Source organism: Pithys albifrons, chromosome 6, assembly GCF_047495875.1.
Source record: "Pithys albifrons albifrons isolate INPA30051 chromosome 6, PitAlb_v1, whole genome shotgun sequence".
NCBI lineage: Eukaryota > Metazoa > Chordata > Aves > Passeriformes > Thamnophilidae > Pithys > Pithys albifrons.
The window spans coordinates 18,406,714-18,429,316 of NC_092463.1; the positions used below are offsets into that span (position 1 = coordinate 18,406,714).

Consider the following 22,603-nt stretch of genomic DNA (forward strand, 5'->3'; position numbering starts at 1 on the left):
TTCATGTTTCACAAGGGGAAAGTCCCAGTTAGCACTGTCAGCTTTTCATGTTAAATGATCTCAAACTGGCACATGTGTAAAAGTCTGGAGAGAAGATTTATGTTTGTATCTTAAACAGATCAGAGGGAGAAAGGAAAGAGAATGATTTGCCTTTTCCTTGAGGAAAACCAAATTTTCTGGGTAGTTCTAGAGCTGTTATACCAGGCTAATGTAACCCGTTATACCAGGCTGGAAGATGTTTTTTGAGGGGTTTATGATTGAATCTTCATTATGAAATTTTTTTCTTTTTTTTGGCCAAGAGATTTGTGCATTGTTTTTTTTTTTAAATTATTTTGCTTGGATTTGGTTCGATAAAATGAAAATATTTTAGAAATACAGTATAAATGATTTCCTTGATTCAATTTGAAATGGGACTAGAATAAACCTGTTGCTCAATGCACCTGCATACCATTACAAATTTTATTTGTCTTAATTAAAACTACATAAATAGAAATATTAAAAATACCCAACCATAATTGAACATCTCAAACATAGTGGAAGTTGATTAAAGTGGATTGGCACATCAAGGAGCTACAGGCTTAGGAGCTTGCCTTCAAGCATTGTGCTTTTCATAGCCAGCAGTCACATCACCTTCTGATCTAATTCTGTCAGCACTCACAGGCAGAGTCAGGTCAGGTCAATACTTAAATGGGAAAACATCTTGGTGCTGTAGAAAATGCTTTTCTTGATTTGGTAGCTGGGTCTTTTTCTCATAACTGTTGTAAAAAAAAGTGAGGCTCCAGCACAACATCTGAGAAGAACAGGAAATGTAACCAAAGGTGTTTGATTTTTAAAAATTTTGAAGTATTTCTGCAGAAATTTTGAGGTCTGCCCCAATCTTTCACCTTTTCCAAATAACAGTCAAAGCAGTTATGTTTCTCTTTACCTATGTTTTCAATGTTTTAATTTATTAGTCATCCTCCTCATATAGGTAGGAAAGTAGATTATATTCCTGACTGATTTTTGCCAGCATTATGAGGTTACCTTATTGTATTTACAATGTTATTATGATAATGATAGACTATCTTAACCTAGAAACTTAGCATGACTCAATAATAAAATTCTTTTGGAGGGTTTATCTGAAGTCAATCACTTGGATTTTTTAATGCAAAATTTAAAGTTTCAGGTGTAGAAGCTATTTATTTTTTCCCTTCTGTAATTGTCTTAGATTGAAAGCCATAGTGTACATGTTCTGTATGACATACCAAAAAATTAGTTTAGATTTTACTGTAATTATTGACACGAGCAATGTAAGCTTTTTAAAAGAGATATGTGCTTGAAACAACCTGAAATAAAGAGATGCTTCTAGTTTTGTGTCATCTACATTTTTGAATTTTTAAAGCTTAAGCTGACACTGACATTAAGCTAAAAAGGCCAGAGAATTTAGTTTTACTTTATATAATATCTCAAACGTTTTTTACTTCAAGATGTAGTTTACCCAGTTTTCAAAATATTATTGTACCACTTACAGAGTTGTGTTTGTGATTAAAGACAGCACTTTTGTCTATTATTTCATTTAAATGAAAAATAATTTATTACTCTTAAAAGTGGCAAAGCTGTCTAATCTGACTAAAGGTAAGGCAAATGCTCATATTAAAATTTAGATTTGTTAAGATAGCCTTAATTATTTCGCTGTTATAGTTTATCAAGGAAATTGGTTTATGCACAGTTTATTTATTTGACTTGGAATAGTCTATTGATTTTCGTATATTCACATGGTAGTTAATACTACTGAGCATTTGAAATACCTTGAAAAGAAAAGTTACAATTTTTCCTAAACTTAGAAGTGAAAGTTCCCGTCTTAATAATTTGGTTGAATGTTTAACTGAGATCCCATTGACTGCTCTCTTCAAAATACGTGCATTCAAAAGTTTCTGCCCAGTTGGATTCTGGTGTGTCATCTGTACTATGGATTTCCCCTGGTGCGACAGTGAAGCACCTCACGGAATGTTACAGATGGGTATAAACTACTCGCATTAGGGCACAGATTGCTCTGATTACTCCAGTGGCTGCAAAAGACTTTCATTTCTTCAAAAAATAAGTAGCATCGTTATTTGCATTGCTGTTGTAGCTGTTACAATAGTAATAGACTTTAAAAATGCAGTGCTTGATTTGCACAAAAAAAGGTCAGAATCAGCCAAGATTTCCTTAGCTCTTGGTAGCAAAAGATATGATTGGATTTTTAAGTCATGCTTATGATACCTATCAGTTTTGTCTTGTAAAAGATAGAAACCACAGAGAATTCCAGTGTGTGCACCATCTGATAACACCACTACTTTGCTGCATTTAAAACAAAATGTTTTTGTGAGACCACTGCTTTTTGAAAAGCAGTTTTTCTTGTTGTTTTACCCAGCTGCTAGAGGGTATGATCTCCTGAGAAACACCGCATCTCTGCTTCAGAATAATTGTCCTCAGCCCAGTTGCAAAAGACTTTTCTTTAACTGGGAATCCTCCTGACTCATTTTCTTTTGAACAGGATCTGTAAGATGGTGCCTGATGCTTATTCTTTTATAAAAGCCCGGGGTGTTCAGATATTGCTTCAGAAGATACAGTGAACAATCCTTCCAACCATTTTTCATAGTCTTCTAATTTCATTTTACTGCTTGATCTTCCAAGAGTTTTCAGGGGAGTTCCCTTATAGTGCCTGTTTCATTGCACTGCAGACCAGTATCCATATGCTCAGGTCAGGCTGATTCTTTTGTTTTAAAAACATGCCCTCTCATTTTAGAAAAAAAACCAAAACAAACACAAAAAAAAAATCCCCAAACTAAACCTGCCATCCTCACAGCAACATCCAGCTTGTGACTGCTCAAGTATTCATGGGATCATTTGATACATATTTTTGGAGGCTTCATTTTTGGGGATCTTGGTATTGTTTGTCTGTGGATTAGTGTTGTTTTGCATCTGAATGATGTTCCTATGCTGGAAAGCAGTGGATTTCTACAGCAGGAGTAATAATTCCTCTTGAGCTCTGAACTGAAATGCCTCTTTTTCTGAGCTGAGGTAAGCATATTTATTCACTGGATTTATTATTTTCACTTTTTGCCATCCAAATATAAACAGAATTACTAGGCTTTAAAATAAGTTTGTGGAAATAAAGGAATATTAAACGTGTGCTTTATATTAGTTCCAAGAGATATTTCTGTGTTCAATTCAGCTGACAGACTGTTGAGATTGGTGTCGTCTCAGAAGCAGGATTGTGTCTTCAGGAAATGCTCACCTGACATCCCTCTAGAACAACCTGTGCCTAATCAGGGCATAGTGTGTAAGACTTGTGGCTGACACAGGAAGAATCTGAGCAGATCTTGACATTCAGTTCAGATTTGAACTTTCCCCTTCCCAAGAATTGCTGTGACTTGGGGTCCGTGTTTCTTGGGGGTTTGAATTCAAGAATCAAGAGAAATGTGTCCAAAGAGTGAGTGCCATAACTTTGGAGAGAATCATGTCAGTTTGAGCAAAGTGTCCAGCTCTAGAGATACCTGAAGGTGGTACTTTCACTGATGATTTAGCCAGATCTGTGGCAGATTACATTTAGGGGAATTTTTCATTTGCCTTTTGCATTGTTTTGGCTGTAGGATGTATTACACCTTAAATTTCCTTTGGCTTTCATGCAAAGTATATTGATATTTGATATAAAATTACATGTAAATAAAATGCTTGACTAATGTGAAGAATTCAACCGAAGAGACACAAAACTGAAGCAAAGGACCAGACCTAGTAATGAAGAAAAAGTGTCCTAACTGAAAATCGTGTTTATAAATTGCTCATAGTTACCATAAAATCATTATGTTCTCACCTCTAGTTCACCCTATTCACTCCTGATTACTTACTGTATTTTTTACTTTACCTGAATTGGAGAATGAAGTTTGTAGATATGTCATAATTTTATATAATTTTATAGCAATGTTCTAAAAGGCTGGATGAATAGGTATTGTTTTACTGATTTGATTCTTTCTATTTATGTGGTACATTTCTTTTGGCTAAATCTAGTTGCATATAATGTTAAAAATAACTGGGACCCTTCAATTTCCTGAATGATAGGATAACTTATTTTAAGAAACAAGCACCTGGAAATGTCAGGCTGTGTTATAGTGCATGCAAACATTGTACATATGTACCACTGGGAAAAACCCCCAAAAACATACTTAAGGGTAGAAGTAACTTAAAAAACATTTATGCATTTTAGTCATAAAAATGACTAAATTTTAGGTGAGTGGTAGTGAGATGTCTGCATTTTATTAAGACAGCTGACAACTGTATAAACCTTCTCCTGACTTGTAGAACTGTGTAAATCCCTGTTCCCTGTCTATAATCTCTCTACAAGAGCAAGCAAGGTGAATGATGCTTTATCTTAGATCAAGACAAGGCATCTGGCAGCATTTGGAAATTGCCTGAAGATTTATTGTGGCAAGTGTGACATTTTAAGTGAAATAGCCTTCCAGAGCACTTCGCAAAATAACTGGAATGTTTGGAAACTGGTAAATGTTTGAGGGTTTTTTAGATCAAGGTTTCATGTTCGATGATATTTGTGTTTTTAGTTACAGGTTCCTCTTCTATTTACTGTTTTGTCAACTGCTGTTCCTTCTGCTGTAGAAATTAATACCACAAAAATGAGTAGCTTTTTAAACATTATTTAGTAATAAATTAATTTATAAATAATTGTGATTTTATCATTTGCAGGTTACAGAATATGCTTATGATAATAAATATTACATTACATTGCATTACCTTCTCTCATTGGGATTAGTCAACTGATTCAGTGTTCTGGAAATAAACTTAATTTTTGAGCTCAAGAGTTGTATTTTCTTGAAAGTCTTTACGTGAATGCTCTTTGTCCATCTTTTTCTTTTAAGTGGATTTTAGTAATTAAATCTGTGAGCCCACATGGGCAACAGCTTTCATTGCCTGCAAAGTACACATTGACTTCTAAGTCCCTTTAGTATTGCATTTTCTTATGCTTCTTTCCTGTTTTGTTTATGGTTCTGGTACATGGGGGTGTTTTCTTTGTTTTAGCAGATGGTCCTGTGTGTGAATCCTTTTGTGGCCTCTATCCAATTTTTTTCTGAGCAAGGGTTCAGATGTTGTCCCAGCATTGTGGTATCATTGCTCTTTTCACCTTTCTAGCTATGAAGTCAGATGCCAGGATGATGAATTTGAGACAAGTGTTATAGATGTCCTTGGCTTCCTTTTTCTGTAGGAAATCACGTTTGTGTAACATCTGCAGGACACCTGTGGGCCTGATCTCAAGAACTCGTGCAGAAATCTAGTGCATCTGCAGTCTCCAGGGTTGGCAAGATAGTCCTGGTGTTCTCTTCTGCTCTAAACCTTCTTTGGCTGGTAATGAAATACAGCCCATTGAAGCACAGAATGTTGTGCTTATCTCAGCTTTTTTCACTAACATCTCCTGCTACTGCCTTCTTCCCACTATTCCTTATTTTAAGCCAACTGCTAATTTTATCAGGATAACCTTTCTGTATAAAAGAACCTTTCAAAAATTGTCACTAATTATTCCATGACTTCACTCTCGAATATTCAGATGATAAGTTCTCGCAAAGAGAAGTTTTTCATTATTATATCTCATAGGAGACAAGGCTGAATTGCTGTTTAATATGCTTGTTCAGAAATATGAAAGAAAATTTTACATTCTGTGCTTTTTTTCTATGTAATACTAGAAGATCTAAAATAAATTTCAAAAATAATAGACAGAAGACTAGTAGTGAAAACCTGTTGTAAATGTCTTGTGGAGAAGAACCAACGACTGTGTGAAGAGTTGTTTGAAGGGTTATAGTGATAGTGAAAGATTTAGAAACAAGAAAATTTTGTACCTCAAGCAAGTTTAATTAGTTAATTTGTGAGGTCAGAAGCATCCAAAATAACATTTTTCTTTAAAGAATTCTTGAAATGGTCTTGGCTAATTTTAACTGTGGAAAGAATTTTTGTCATACAATTTCCTTTTCTAGCCTGATTTTGGTTACAAAATCTATTTGAAATTAATTCTGTTCTGATTTTATAGTCATCCTTGTCTCAGTTTCCCCATGATGATATTTCCTTAAGTAGTTTCTTAGCTTATAAACTGGTTAGAATAGAAAATCAATGTTTCCACTTTAATTTTAGACTGCCTTGGTTTCTCAGTCTATGATAGTTTTGTAGGTTTGTGTACTTTTCACCATATGCCTTCAGGAGTGAAGGGCTGCTTTCTAACTTTGTGACTGACAAATCCTGACCAAGTCATTGAATAGTGCCTGCTGATTTGTTAAGGGATCTCTTTCAGGTCATCAGATCTAGTGACCCAAAGGAGCTGAGTAGCTGGACTGCCTCCCTCCTAAGTTACTGACAGCTGGTTGCACCACCTCTTCTCTCCACAGGTCTTGCTCTTCTGCGTTTTTTTCATATTCCCTCTTTTATTTTTTTTTTTGAGTTCTTAGTACTAGGGGAGTTATATTTTTCAGTTTATATCTAATAATGGTTTAACTAATGAATCTTAAGTCTGAAAAGAAGAGAAATATCTTTAATTTTCATCAGTTTTCTAGAGATGGTAACTCTTACTGAAAAGCTAAAGACAATCCCTTCCTGAGCAATGGAGGATGTGATTATACAAAGCAGAAATGGACATCTGTGTAAAGGTGCATATGGTTCATATGGTTCCTACAGTATTTTTCCTCAGTTCTCATATTTGATGAGTTGGGGACTTTGCACCAGTAGTGCTGTACTCTTTCTTTAGCTCTTTGGAGTTCATCTGGTCTTTTTTTTTTTTTCCCCCTCCCCCTGTTCAGTTTAGGACCAGATAGGAGACCAAAGCAATCTTGAGGATTCTCTAGGTTGTTTATAGATGTTTCTTGTTAATATAAAAATATTCAGATCTGAGAGGGGAAAATACGGAATAGTAATGAGATAAAACTGCAGCTGGGAATAATGAATATACAGTTTCAGTCCACCCTCCCTGTCTCGGGTTCAGACTCTCTTACTTGGAAGTCAGATGCTTGTGCAGTTCAAGGAATTTTCAGAAAGCTGTATGTTACATTACTGGTGCTGTGACAATGACTGGATGGGAGACCCAGTGGGGATGCTCCATGATGTTACTGCTTTGTTTTGTCTACGGAAATCAGTGTGCTCTGACTCAATCTGTTTAAACTTTGATGAGAAATGTTTGCTGATTACAGCTCTTTCTACTTTAAAAACTTAAATAGTATGACAAGAAATGGTTTGTAGTTTCCCCTGTTATTCTTTCTGGGGAAATATGGGTAAATGACAGCAAATAAGAAAATATTCTCAACTGAATGTAAAATATTTGTAAACATGCAATGAAAATATTTTGCTGTGTTTACACATAGAAACAATTTCACACTTGAAATTAACTCTTAATAAATATGTGAGATGCTGTTATTTTACTGCAGTATTGTTTTGTGCATTTTTGCTGGTGCCCTAGTTTTCTGAAGCTCAGGAGTAGTCACATGAATATATTCTTGGATTTTCATCCAATATTGTTGCTAAGGAAACATCATCTTTAATACTGTATCCTTGTCTGCGGCTTGTCTGTATTAATCAATGCCTGCTAATGCTCAGCACAAACCAAGTAAAGATGAAAAAAGAAACCCCTAATTTATTTTATAATAAAGTTGTTTATTTTTGTGTATTCTCCTTCAGGATCCCCTGTCACTACAACTTCACACAAACTGGAGGGTCTTGTCCATGTCTCTGTTCTCATCCCAAACAGACACAGCATGGACAGTTTTTATTTTTTTTTGATAGGCTGCCATTAATATTTAATATAATAATCTAACATAGGTATTGTACAGTGCATGGATCTGGTCAAAATCGTGGGAAATTCTTAGATGTTGCTCTAAAAGAAAAACCTTCCCTGTGTGAAGTAAAAAGAGGAGCTTGGATGCACTAAAGGGGCAAACATATCCCTTTTCAGTATTCTGTTAAAACTCTAATACTGTATTTCAGCCCAATTTGAATATCTGTCTACAAAAAGACCTGTCATTCAGAGATAGCAGTGGAGATCCCAGTTCACAAGTTCAGCTATTTGGTTTTGTTGCAATAGTGACAGGCAGATTTTTCCAATTTTCTACTTCTGAATTCTTTCAAGAAGTACCAAATTTTAGAGCCAATTTCAAAATTAATTTGACTTAGCAGTTTGTTTTCCTAACACCTGCTTTGTTTTCATGGTCATATTTGCCTTTTGGACATGTTACATATCTGTCTCTTTAGAGACATTGTGTTAGATCTAACATCTGCTATTGAGAAGCCCAGGTCAGAAAGGCCAGAGGCAAACAAGGTGGCCTGAAAAACTTGTCTCATTAGGAATATCTCTTTCTATTTTTGGACAAGCAGCAATATCTCACTCATCAGCTTAGTAAGAAATCAAGCACAGTTTACAGTCAGTCTGTCTGTGTGGGCTGGCTGTGGGCATGGTTTCAGCACTCTAACCTGGACAGGTCATACAGGCTCTCATTGCCAGGGCAGTGAAGGGAACACAAGTCCTCTCCTCTTGACTGCAGAGGTTCTCAGGCCACTAAGCAATCTCCTCCTTCTCCCTAGGAGAAAAAATGTGAAAAAATATTGGTAAGGGAGTCAGCATACTTAAGCCCACAATCCCACAGACTGGATCTAACAGACTGGAAAGTTGCCTTAGGCTCTGAGCCACACTCATACTTTCCTGCCTGACCTCAGGAACTGACTGGATGGGTGGTAAGCTGCTCCTTCCCAATAGCTATGTGCTGTTAGGACCTCAGTAAGAGGTGTGTTGAAGAGCTTACCTGATATCCAGAGCCAACTCAAACTCATTGTTTGATCCTGTTACCTGCATCATGCCCATGGGTTAGTGTAGTCCATGTACAGCAAGTGTTTATGGTTATCTGTTGCTGGGCACCCATTCTGGTTATGTTTTTAATTTCTACACTATGAAGTTTTTTGCAGTGCATTGTTCAGGACTGTTTTAATACTGAAATTTCCTGATTATGTGAGTGAATTGTATCAATGCTTTTACTTTAGAGGTCAGACAAAGATACTGTATTTTTGCATTAATTGCTATGCTTTTAGGTATTGCTTAATCACTCACAGTCTAATGACAGAACTGAAGAGAGTCACCAAAGTGCTAAAAACCGGAGCCTAATCCTTGAATTTTGACCAGGGCCCAAAATTTCAGATCTGTAATTCTGCATGGTGCCCCATGGGATTAATAATAGCCAAGACTTGAATATTAAGGAAAAGCATTGTCTTATCATTCATGACTCATGAAAATCACGTGAATAAGTGTGGCAGTTACTTTTCTTAGTGTTGGGAGTAGAAATAGTAGTCCCTTGACTCTTCCCATGCTTCTCTTTTCCATATGTTCTGATAGGCTGTGAGATAAAATACTTGCAAGTAGTACTTTAACCTATCCTTCACTCCTTATTCTGTAAGAAATGGTGAGGAAAGATGTTCTCAGGTATTTCTTCAGCTGCTGCAAACAGCACTGCTAGTGAGTTTCCCTGATGTCCCTTCATGTTGGCATTTTTTAAAAAAGATTGCTGTTTTGAGAATTAAATGTACATTTGTTTTCTTCTGCTCTCACTGACTGTCTAGAGAAGTTATCAGCAATTTACTGCAGAGGCTGAAGTGTTAGGGGAAGGACATTGGTAATTCCATGGTGTTGTCTGTTGGTATTAAAATACAGGCTTTGGATCTTAATTTGTGTTTCATTATTCCCTATCAAAGCAGAATCTGAGCTCAGTTGTTTAAGCCAGTATTTTCAATCATGATGTAGAAAGAACTAATACTATGATATTGCTATTAGTTTTTATTTGCCTTTTATTAAATAGAAAGAGAGGAAGCATTCTCTATATTCGCCTAATATTCTTCAAATGAAATTAGTTGGCACATGTGGGCTTGGACAATACTTTCCTGGTCCTTGGAAGCGCTTTTACTGTTGTCCCTTCTATCTCTGAGGCACAGCATTTCTTGCTTCTGGTCTTTAGGTACAAACATGCTGAGCTAATTTGTGATTGCTGGGAAGTAGAATCATAGAATCATAGAATTGATTGGGTTGGAAAAGACCTCCAAGATCATCGAGTCCAACCCTTGGTCCAACTCTAGTCCGTTTACTAGATCATGGCACTCAGCGCCAAGTATTTGCTGAGGTGTGGCATGGAGGTGCTTTTGCATGTGTGTGTGACCAGGGTGGTACCTGAGTGGTTTCAAAGTTGCAGTTGTTGAGTGGTTTCCCTTGTCTGAAAATGCACAAGGCATTTGTAGCGGAGCTGAGGAAAGGATTGAAGAGGTCATGATTCAGGCATGAGAATTCTGTGTTTTTAGTTTTTTCCTCTTAATTTCTGTCTTTTTTTTTTCCTCGCTTATTCTTTTCACTTCCTTTCTCAAATTTCTTTTTTTTGTCCATGTGGTCTAACCTCTTTGTGGTGCCATCATAAAAATTAGATCATTTTGGATGAAGCATTTTCTTCCCCTCCAGATGCTTTTCCTTGTTCCCCATGAGTACACCGTCTGCCTTTCTGTGTTCTGGGAGATGTGCAGGTGCTGTTGAGAGTTAGGTGGCAGAATGGACGTGAAATGTGATAAGTTTTGCCTGCCAGCTCCTTTCTGTATTGTTTTGTAATTGTGAGGTTGCTCTGTCAATTAAAGAGAAAGGGAAGAACTAGAGTAACAACTCTGGGGTTGAAGTGAAGCCAAGTGAGGTAATGTTGGTTGCTTGACCCTGATGCTGAGCATCACATGCAGTAGCAAAGAGCAGAAATTCCCATTAAAAACTGAAAGGTTCAGAGGCTTTTTACCTTTTTAACTTTGAAGTTAAATGTTCTTCTCAGAGTTGTGTGTGTGGAATTTGTCAAGCAGTATCAACCAAATGAATTGCAGTATTAAAACAGAAAAAATATGTGCGAGTATTACATGTGGTAGTATGACTTCATAAAATATTAAGCGTCTTCTAATGTGGTTTTCTCTGACTCTTTCTATATAGAGAAAGTGTATACATATTTTGATTTTTTTTTTCTGGTAATTTCCTGGTTAGCTTTAACCTTGCTCTTTCTTCTATATTTATAGACTCCCCTTGTCTCCACCCTTTGAACTTAGTTTATCAAAATCTAAAATCTGTGTTCAGGTGTAAGATCATCTTACCCTTGCACAGGGCTCAACCATTCCCTCGTCCAGGTGATTTTGAGAAGACAAATACTGAGTGCCATGATCTGGTAAACGGACTGGAGTTGAACCAAGGGTTGGACTCGATGATCTTGGAGGTCTTTTCCAACCCAATCGATTCTGTGATTCTGTGATTTACTATGAGTTCTGTCCACCAGTCTGTCAAGATTGTTCATTACCCTGTGATTCATTAGGCTCGGAAAGTTTTTAGCCAAATTAAACAGCCAACTTTGGAAATTCTGTCTTCCCGATTTACATGTTGTATTTCTGCATCGTTTTGGACTGCTGTGTTTAGTCTGTGTAGAATGTCATCAAGTAGGTTGTTTGGATTTCTGTTAGATTATATATTCTTTTCTGTAGTATGAAATATGAGTCTTCAGACCTCATGTCCTCCCTTGCACCTTGCTTGCACAGACTAAATGAAAAGCCATTTTGTTGATTAGCATCCTTCTAGCTTGGTCCCAGATTTGGCAAACCTCTTCTGATGATTCTCAGGTGGGCTTGGAAAATACAAAGCTTTTTACAGCTTTGAAATACAAGCTGTAAGAAAATTCTCTGCAATGTTAGAAATGTGGAAAATTAATAATTATTCAAAATCATTTATTATTCTTGATTGTTCTGTATTAAAATTAAGGCATTTAAGATAATTTTCATTGCTCTGAAGTGTAGTCATTGCATCTGGTCTAAGCTGGTCATGCCTTGGCTTGCTGGACAGTTATGGAGAAACAGTTTCAGAAGGCTATTTAGTCCTCCAATAAAAAGTGCATCAAATACTGTGTGGAATGCAGCACTTTTGGAAATGCATCTCTCTCTCCATTGTAGATAGTTGAATAACTTCTGTTGCCCATTGTTTGTACTTTTGAATGTTAAGAAAGAGATAGAAAGGGAAAGAAATACTTCTCTTAGTGCATGATAATCTGACCTAATTTAATAAACACTTTGGGAACAGAGGATTAATGACCACTTTGCTATTAGTTTAAATGTAGAAGACTTGAAGTTTTAAATTCAAGAAGGGTAGTGGTATGTACTTTATTAAGGGAATTTTGCAGCTACTGTGGAATCTGTGATACAAAATGATTTGTAAATATTTACTATCAATGAGAAAATAATTGTAAAATAATTTTGAAGCAAAAATATTAGTGCAACTAACTGGACAAATAAAAAAGTTTCATACAAAAGTATTTTGTATCTTTTTTTTTTGACAGCCTTGCTTTGCATCCTGAACGTGTGTTGGTGGCAACAGGTCAAGTTGGAAAAGAGCCGTACATCTGTGTGTGGGATTCCTACACTGTGCAAACTGTATCTGTTCTGAAAGACGTTCACACACATGGTATAGCTTGCTTGGCCTTTGATTTAGATGGTCAGGTATGTGATTAATGTTTTTTTCGAAACACTCAAATAAATTGTTTATCTGTTAGAAATCTTGTCATACTGTTTTTCTTTTAAATGGAAACTGTATTGTCTTGGGTTTTATCTACTTATTCTCAAGTTCAGGAAGATTACATTACTAATGAATGACAAGTATGCACATTTGGCAAGAAAAGTATAACTTCAAAAGAGTTTAAATGCAGATGAGGTGGTGGGAAGGTTCTTGTGGTCTGTGGGCCACAGTTGAGGTTCGACCAAATGGTTGGAGGTGGTGGCCTTCTGCTGTGCAGGGGCATCTCTTACACACAGAGTGACAGCAGCACCACTGACTTGTCCTGGACTCTGAGTATCTTCAGGCAGTGTCTCTTTCTCTGTCATGTGTTTTGCATGCCCTGGTGACGCTCCACATTCTGGTTGTTTGTTCAGACTCATTTATCCTGAATCTAAGAGTCAAGAAAAATGTTTTATTGGATTATAATTTTGTTACTTTAGAACATGTTCTGAGTAGTGAATTGGTTCTCAGAGCTGTTACTATAATGGAAATTGTTTTTACCAGACACTTGCTCCTGTGAGTGAAGAGGCTTTCTTGACTGATGTATTAAAAGTGGAAAATACACATTAGGTAGCAGCTGAAGAGATATTCACTGTGGAAATCCTTCCTGCAGTTATGCTTTCCCATTCAGCCCTGCATTGCAATACTCAGACTTAGCTATATTCTCAGTTCTTCTTCCTTGTTAAAAAGGTCAATATTTGTTAGTTACTACTGGTTTCTTAAGTGAGGATGTGTTGTAGAGACCAGTTTGTCCGTATTAAGAGAATTTCAAATGGAGCTTTATTGAGCACAGAGGAAAGCCTAGCTGTAACTTGCTTCTATTAGGACATGCTGTAATTGTTGTAGGGAAGTTTCAAGTTTATTGGAATGATCTACAGATTTTGTCATTTAAGTTTCTCGTTTTTGAGGAAGTTATCTTCAGTTTATTTTGTTAGTTGTTCACGTTTTATATTTCATGTTGGGCTGTGCCACACACGTACCTTCCTCAGCCTCATTGGTCTGGCTGGCTCAGGAGGACATTATTTATTCTTTATTGTCCTTTGTTAATTGTCTTGGGTAACCTTATGATTCCCCTCTGCAGCTGTGTTATCTAAACCTAAGGTTACCCTTCAGTCTCCCTGGTGTTGAGAATTCAACTCACTTTATGGTACACTCTTCCCCAAGCTTGCTGATTTTTTTTTGTTCTCTGAGCTGTACATGAGTGTGGGTGTGCCCGTTAGAAACAAGATTTTCTACTTCTTAGAAGAACCAAGAACATCGTTTGATCTCCTTTTTTGAGAAGTCTATAAAGGTTTATGTCTGGAAAGGCATCACCCACATTTTTGTGATGGGTATGCAGTAATTGTAAAACTAGTCTGCATTTGTACATCTCAGTCTGTAGTAGGACTACAATTGAACTGCTTAGAAGTGTAGCTGGAACTGAAACCCATGTTCCTTCTGACAATGTTTTCAAAGATGGAATAGAAAGGTTAGACTTCGCAGTATTAATAAACAGGAAGCATGGGGAGAAATTAACTTCTTTATTTTTTTCTCATAATCTTGAAGCTTTTCAGACAGTAAAGAAATTACGTTATTAGAAATAGGTTTCTGTTTGGGGAAAAAAGTTAGTCAAGTTTGGGGTTTGCTTTTACAAGCTCACTTTGATAATCTACATAGAAATCGAAACTGAATTTGCCATTAATATGTGTAGGAATTAAATGCTGAACAGCGAAAAAACTTGGACCTAAAGATTTGCAAAACTTTCATTTATCATCATCAAGATGTCACCATTCATGCATAAACTGAACAAAAATACTCAATTTTCTTTAAAAATTAAACTCAAAATCACTCAGTTTCTTTTTATTTGATCAGTCTTCCTGTTGAGAATTTCTGTAGAAAAAAACCATTTTGACTGGTTAACAGATATTATAAAAGTGTTGGCTAATGATCAATGATTTGTGTCAAGAAATCTGTTCAAGGTGTCTTCATATTGAAAACGAGACTGGCTGTAGAGCATAGGAAGATCTCAAATTTTATTTTTTATATTTTCTTGGGACAATCTTTTTGTCCTTTTTGGTTTTACAGTGTAACTGCCTTCAAACTCTTTATGAATATTAAAGACTTCATGAAATTGTGTATTTGGGGTCTTGTTGGATTCTGGTTTGAGAAAGGGTTCAGAAAGAAGTAATTACTTATACATGTCTTAAAGAATCAAGCAAAAAACTTTTCAAGCTTTTAAGTGTTTTTGATCTTTTGTTGGTTTCCAAGATGACTGAAGAAAATACTTTTATTTATATCTCTTGAACTTGTAAAATAAATCCTTCAATTCTGCAAGAAACATGTAATTAAAGGTAAACATACATAGTTTCATTAACTTCAGTGATTATTCCTTTTTTGCAAATGTCTCCTGACTGCTCCCTGCAATGTGTGCTATATATAATCATATATGTTACACATTATAATTCAGAAATGTGTTGTTATCTAAGGAGATCTTTATGATCATTCTGTTGGAACTGAAAAGATTCAGCCATGGAAGCTTTGGCATAAGATGTAGCTTACATTTTCTTCTATATCAAAATGTAGCTATTGCTTCTAACTTAAATATGTTATGGAGTTTTTATCATTTGTTCAGAATAATTATTTTAGATTTAATTAATAGATATTGAGTTACTTTTATTTGTTTATTTTGGACATTTTTGTAGCGTTTGGTCTCAGTTGGTTTGGATTCAAAAAACACAGTTTGTGTATGGGACTGGAGAAAAGGAAAATTGTTGTCAATGGCTCCTGGTCACACAGACAGAGTAAGTAGAACTAAAGAGTCTGTCACTTAAACCATGTCCGTGTATAAGTGCTAGAGCTATGTCTGAACAAAAAACATTCTATAAATAAAGCTTGGATATGCATTTAGGTATGTGAAGATGTTTAAGATATGTGCATTTATTTCTACAATGCAAAACTCAACATTTATTTGTGTATGTTTTGTGGAGACTGTAAGCATGTCAGGGAAGTGCAGAATTAATAAATTCCCTAGACCCACATGGGAAATCAGAATGCAAATAATGGCTTAAATTTTTCTTGTCTGTAAATGAACCTTAATTTGTTTTATCATGTGTTTTAATTATTCTAAGGAAAACCCCCATAATTAATATGAGATATACATTGCAATTTCAGTATTGAATGAGAGGATAAAAAAGCCATTCCAGTAGATCCATTAAAGCATTTCAGACTCTGTCCATTTGCTACAAGTTTGTTACTGTTGCAACTGTCCCATGCTAAAAACACCATGTCTTCTGACATCCTTGTTTTTTTTATGCAGATATTTGATATTTCTTGGGATTTATACCAGCCAAACAAGCTCGTCAGCTGTGGTGTAAAACACATCAAGGTAATGAAATAAAGTTAATTCATAAAATATTTAAGTTGCGGTAGTATATACTTTCTAAAAAATATAAAAATAGCATCTAAAAGGAATATATAATCATAGTATGGAAGGTGCTGTGTAAGAATAATATTAGTTCTTGGGAACTGCAGTCATGGATCACATCTGACTACACTAGACATTTTATAAGATTTCTATAGTAGAAAACAGACCCTCTCTGCTCAAAAGAGTTTGTGCCCTGACAGAAGGATTGCAGTCATGAAACAGTTGTCAATAGCATTGTAAGTCACTATTGTAATATAATTTTAAATTTAGGTTGTTTAAAATATGCTGTTTGAAATCCCAAGTAGCATAAGACAGGATGGACACGTTTAAGGTGAGTCCAGGTATTCAAGTAATGAATTGTTGCACTACAGAGGGGAAATGAGTTGAAAAACCATTTCTTACCATTTGAGAGAATATGAGGAGGCAGTGGAAGAGAAAGGGAAATGCTTGATCTTTCTTTTAATTCTTTTCCCCATTGTCACTCGTACCTTTCTCATCTGGAGCACTCTGTAATGGCTACAGGATTCATAATTTGGACAGTTCATGTCTTTTTCAAGCATGCTTTGTTTGATCCATGTACCAACTGCTGTGCAGATACAGCTTCTTTTCCAGGTTTAACTCTGTAAGCAGGATTATCAATGATTGACTGCCACAAAATATGGTTTCTAAAATAAGTCACTACCTTCTCCCTTGCAGTGACTTCTGTGTTACCACGGAACAGCAGTAGATGGCAGCTTGAAAGTTCTGTATTGCTCTTATGTGTAGGTTCCCATGGTGGGGAAAGTGTGTTGCTTTTTCTACAAAGGACTTTTATATCATTATGTATTAATGGTTTATTAGAAAAGTCTTCAATCTGTTGCCTAGATTGCATAAGCCTGATTTGGCAGAGTGTTTGGCATGCCAGTTACAGATTTCCATGAGCTTGATTAATAATGATCTTTTTTTCTGCTTCAAGATCTGAGAGGACCTTTATGCCAACAGTGAGCTAATATTTGCCAGCAGTGATTTGGTATAGTTAAGATGGCTTTATTATGTCAAAATATATCTATTTAGATAAACAAAATTTATTTGAGCAACTTTTAAGGCTCTATGAAGCCTTTTCAAATAGCAGTAGCATTAAAAAAATTATAGGTGTATCCTTTGAGAAAACATGTACTGCACATGATGTCTTATGGTCTGGAATATCCCTTTGATCAGTTGTGGTCACCTTTCCTGGCTGTGTCTCATCCCAGCATCCCATGCACTCCCAGCCTCCTTGCCAGTGTGGCTGCTTGAGAAACAGAAAAGGCCTTGGCTGTGGGTAAGCCCGGCTCAGAAATAACAAAAACACCTCTGTAATTTCAACCCTGTGCTCAGCACAAATCCAAAACACAGTCCCGTACCAGCCACTGTGAAGGAAATTAACTCTACCCAGTGCACATTTACATGTTTGGACCGGAGGGTTTGAAATGAATATGCAAGTGTTTTTGATTGCAGAGATCTCAGAAACTACAGTGTATTCTGGACATTAAGTTGGCAAGTACTGTGCTCTGACAAGAGACTTTGCATGTCTTTAGTTTAGGAGTCATTAATACATGTTGGGTCACCTAGGAGGAAATTCACTCTCATGTGGTTGTGGTAAATACATGCTAATGGTTTAATTGAAGGTTCTTAAAAGTGTCCCCCTTAGGTGGCTGCGTTTTATGGTCAGTGGTTCTGATGAGAAATGCCAAGTCTATAGTAAAACCAACTGCTTTCAAACAGAGCAAACAGCAGCTTTGTCAGAAATCTGCATGCTTGGATGACATCTTTAAATGTCTAAAGTAACATAAAGTACAAATGCAGCATTTGCAATGTGAAACTCTTACATCCAAGAGAGATAAGATAATTCTATTACGAAAATACAACTGACTCACAAATTAATTATTTGAAAGAATTTTAGTTTGATTTAATACCCTAAAATTCCTTCTTAAATAGGTTGCTATGCTGATTTTATGGAAAGATAAAGGCTTTGAATGATCATGTCTTTTGCAGGCCATCCTATGAAATTATAGGATATTAGCAAAGTATCAATCTTTCTAAATCCCTTTATGTTACAGTTCTGGAGTTTGTGTGGGAATTCATTGACACCAAAACGTGGTGTTTTTGGCAAAACTGGTGATCTCCAGACTATATTGTGCCTGGCTTGTGCAAGGGATGAAGTGACGTATTCTGGTGCATTGAATGGAGATATATATGTATGGAAAGGAATCAACCTTGTACGGACAATACAGGGAGCACATGCTGTAAGTATATCTCTTTAAATTAATATAAAATGTTGATTAGATTTCTGGAGAACTGGAAAGGGCAATACAAGGTCATCTTGTCAGTGTTCCTAAACAGTTTCAACGATAGGGACTCAATATGTCTTACTTGAGTATTTTTAGGACAGTATACAGCTTTCAAAAGTGAAGACATCTCAATGGAAGTGCAATAAAATTTTTCAAAAGTACTTGGTAATATTTTAATTGAAATGTTTAATGGAACTATAAAGTGATTATAATTTGGCTATGTAAGTTTCAATTATCTTTTCCGTATTATTTCAAAGCATGTGGTTTTGAAATTAAAGTAGGCAGCAAAAAAACACTTAGTGCTTTGCAATCTGGTTTGTGGATGTCAAACTATGGGAGTCCTCATTTCCTCTCCTGGTAGTCCTTTGGTAATATAATGCAAAATTTGACTTCAACTTTGGGCAAGTATCACCTTAAAAAACAAAGCCAAGCAATTTCAATTTGTTTTACCCAATGGGACATGAAACTGCTGAGGTCACTTTGTGAAGCTGTATGATTTGCTGATTGAATGTTAATTTTTGTTTTGGAAAGCATTGTACTTTCAAGATAATATTTGAAGTTCCCTTTTTAGCAATTTAAAATAGTGTGAGAATATAAGCATATGAGTTCTGATATTTCAGCTTGAAAATTCTAGGTAAAAGTCAATAGCTGTTATTATTATTGCTTGTAAAAATATGTTTGTTTTAACTGGCAGTGTTGGACTGGGTGGCATGATGTATATAAATGAAGTATGAGAGTCCCTCTTTATGACCTGACCAGGCAGAAAGGAGATGACAAAAGGATGAAGTGGGTGGGGGAGAGGTTGCAGTCAGTTGTGGTAAGAAGGCACTTGTTTTACTGAAGATTTAGAAACGTGCATTCAGGATGGTTGCAGCTTGTTGAATGAGCTAATTTAAAAGCAACTGGACTGCTTATTCTGAGTGTTATATATAACAGCGTATCTGATATGAACAAAAGTAAAGTTATGAAGAACATATGTATGTGAAACAAATTCTCAGACTATATTTTGCATTTGAGATGTCTTTATAAGTGTATGTGTATGTATATGTGTGTGTGTGTGCATATGTGTGTGTATATATGTATACCAACATGCAGATACACACACACACACACAGACATAGCATCCTGTATGCATCTATAGAAATATTAAAGGTGTTCCTGTTATAAATCAGGAAGCATGAGGGGATGTTTTACTCTTCAAATATTCCTTGATTCTTATTCTATAACTTCAGATATGGTTTTAGTCTTCATATTTGATGTTCAATATTGTTCTGTTCTACATTTTCCTAAGATAATGTGGATATTGCATATGCAGACCTGGATTCCCAGAGGAAAGAGTGGACTTTGTCTCCTATCCAAAACTGGTACCAAATTATTCTCTCATCCTGTTGGGTGCTGTAGGAGACAGCTGTCCTGCATATTAACATATTTGTCACTTGGAGTATTTAGAATTGCAACAGTTTATTTCCCAGAATAATGCAGTGCTTTTCAGCTGTTTCAGTGTGAAATGACACAACTGATAAATGTAGGATGACGGGCACTTGTTGCTCCGTTACTTCATATGCTGTTCTTTGTTGACCACAAGATCAAACTTGAAGTGCTGAGCTCCTTATCTTCAGTAGCATCAGTGGACAGAGCTCAGGTGACCCTGGAGTAGGTCTCATCTAGCCTTCTATTTTTGCTTCTCCTGTGAGCTCAGTGGAATTGTACTTTACCGAAAACTAAGTAGGGATACCAGTCTATGTTTGAAAATTCATTTTTACGAGAGATTGGAGTCACTACAAATCTCACCAATTTCAGGGGGAAAAAAAGGAAAGCAACCAGTAAAATCTGGAAGCTTCTTTCCAACAAAAGAAAGCCTTGTTTTTCAACAAAATATTACCTTAAAGGATAATATTGTCAGACTATTCTAATCACAACTTATAGCAACTTGGAATGAGAGTGCCTCTTCAGCTGTACTATAGTATTAGGATATTTTGTGGGTTTTTTTGAACCTAATTTTATCAATTATGTCCTTCTTTTAAAGGAAAATGCAAGTGTAAATAACATTTGTGATGTGCATGTGTTGCTAAAGGGACAGTGTTCACAAAGTAGGGAATTGATGTAAATTTCTGTTCAGTATGCTAGTGTTGGGATTGTCATCCCTGCATGCCTCTTTATCATCCTGCATAATTACTCCTTAACAGGCTTGAAGTAAACTGTAAATGTGTTGAAGGAAGACATGTCTCAATATTTGCATACATACTATGTATTCCTTTCCCGCAGCATAAACAGTAGATATCTGAGATGCTGGAAAATATTTTTAAAGCACATTAGTTATATGGAGATATAGTCCATCCCCACAGTTATTAAAGCAGTTGTCTCCATTAATATAGAAAACATTCTTTTCAAAGGTTGGCTGTCTTTCCTACAACTACCCTAGGTAAAATATTTATTTTCTATTTTAAGAATAATTCAATGTAAAATATAAAGCATACTGTCCCAGTATAAGCAACCAAGGAAACAGGTAGCAACTTGAACAAGCAAAAGAAGAATTCTTAATTAAGGCAGATTATCTGTCTTCTGTCACAGCAATACTGTGGAGTGAGGAAACTGTAGAGAAAAGAAAGTAGAATTTCCTGCATTTTCCTTTCAGAGTTTGAGTAGAAACAGAAGGTTGAAAGCAAATTGGTTGAGATAACTGGGGAATCAATTGGAAGAAGGCTGAAGAGTTCACATAATATAGAAGTGGGAATGAAAAGTAGGAAAAGATGAAACATAGGGCTTAGGAGTAAAGGCACAGAATTAATGTGCAGAGAGCAATGGATAGCAATGGGAAGCTCCAACTCAAGATTTGCTGATGTCTCCTAAATAATAATATTAATAATGAAAGTTTTAAAAGGGAGAAAGAAAATAGCAACATGAAAACATGTAAATTCCTTGGCAATGGTAGTACTCCAGTAGGTTATTTGTAGGCAATGCCTCTGACTCTGGAAAGTTACTATATGCCCTGACTAACTTAAAAAAAAAATATCTTTTATTAGATGTCTCATTTTTGTAGCAGTGCAAAGAACAGACTATAGATAATCTTCTACTTATTTTATCTTCCTACATATTCTAAATTCAAGGTAGTCCATGACTATAGATGTCATTCGGATATTAAAAAGAAAATTGTATGCTTATGTAAAAACACTGTACACTTTGAAGATTCTTGTGTGATATGCCTCTGCCTTGCATGATAAATGTACATAAGATGCTTTCTTGACAGATGAATAATTAATTTGAGATAGTCTTTCAGAGGTACACATTAAAGTTGTGTGGATTGATGTCAGAAACTGAGGTTAAATAACAAGCTCAAGGTTAAATAACAGGCAGTCTGTTAAAAATGTTGCATGCCTATGTCACTTGGCTGGATACTAATTAAATATAGATGGAAACAATATAATGAACTTAAATGAAGGGCTCTAAGCTGGTATCATGTACCAACACATTAAGTCATGCAGTATTTCCTCCTACTGCTTAGACTAGTCATTGGTTTGAAACATAACTGTCCACTTATTTCAGCCAATGAGGTGTGTATAGGCAACTATCTTAAATTGTTCTAGTACTATGCACATTTTAAAACTGTTTTATGAGTGATGTGTTATATAGGAAGATTAAATTTCACAGTCTCTACACTCTAAACTCACTGACACCTTTCTTAAATGTTTGCAATTGATTTCCTTACTATGCAGTATGTATTGGGAGAGACAATGTCTCAGAGCAAGTGCCCAACATATGTGTTGCTGTACATGCTTTACAAACATCTATGTCCTGTATGGTATCTGGGAGTAAAAAGGAGGCATGGAGTTCTTTTTGAGTTGGTATAAAGTCTGTTCTCCATGTTGCTCAGTAGCAGTCAGTTGCTTCTGAAGTTTCCATACAACCTTTCAGGCTTGGTCCTAATTATAGCTAACTGCAGTCATGTGTTTTAGGAATTGCATAGTCACAGTTAGTGTGGTGGATTTTATATAAACGACTGTGTTTAGATAAATTAACACTTGATTTTTGTCCGGGGGCGGTGGGGGGCAAGATAGGGCCAATTGCCTCAGATTTCTAAAGTTCTTGGCTTCAAGCAGTGGTAAAATATTCATCAGTAGAGACCATCCTTGTCAAGTTCTTCTTGTACATTTCCAGCTTTGGACTATAATTTCTGGTAGATCTGGGCATTTATTTCCTTATTTGCTCTCATTACAATCCTTTTTTTTTTCCCTGAATTTGAGGGAACAGATGTGATACCAGCTGGTTATGTTGAAAAAACAGGAAATACTCAGCGTT

The 22,603-nt window shown here is 35.9% G+C and overlaps 1 protein-coding gene across 2 annotated transcripts in view; it reads left to right on the top strand.

The window, feature by feature from the left end:
• The window catches only part of EML5 (EMAP like 5), a 107,525-nt gene that overhangs the window by 7,774 nt on the left and 77,148 nt on the right, over positions 1-22,603 (top strand). For both annotated transcript variants that reach the window (XR_011698008.1, XM_071557699.1), the window contains exons 2-5: positions 12,381-12,540; positions 15,277-15,375; positions 15,891-15,959; positions 18,077-18,262. Coding sequence is in view for 1 of the 2 variants with exons in the window: in XM_071557699.1 (XP_071413800.1) it covers positions 12,381-12,540; positions 15,277-15,375; positions 15,891-15,959; positions 18,077-18,262 (514 nt within the window). In the remaining variant the exon portion in view is untranslated. The remainder of the gene's footprint in view (positions 1-12,380; positions 12,541-15,276; positions 15,376-15,890; positions 15,960-18,076; positions 18,263-22,603) is intronic.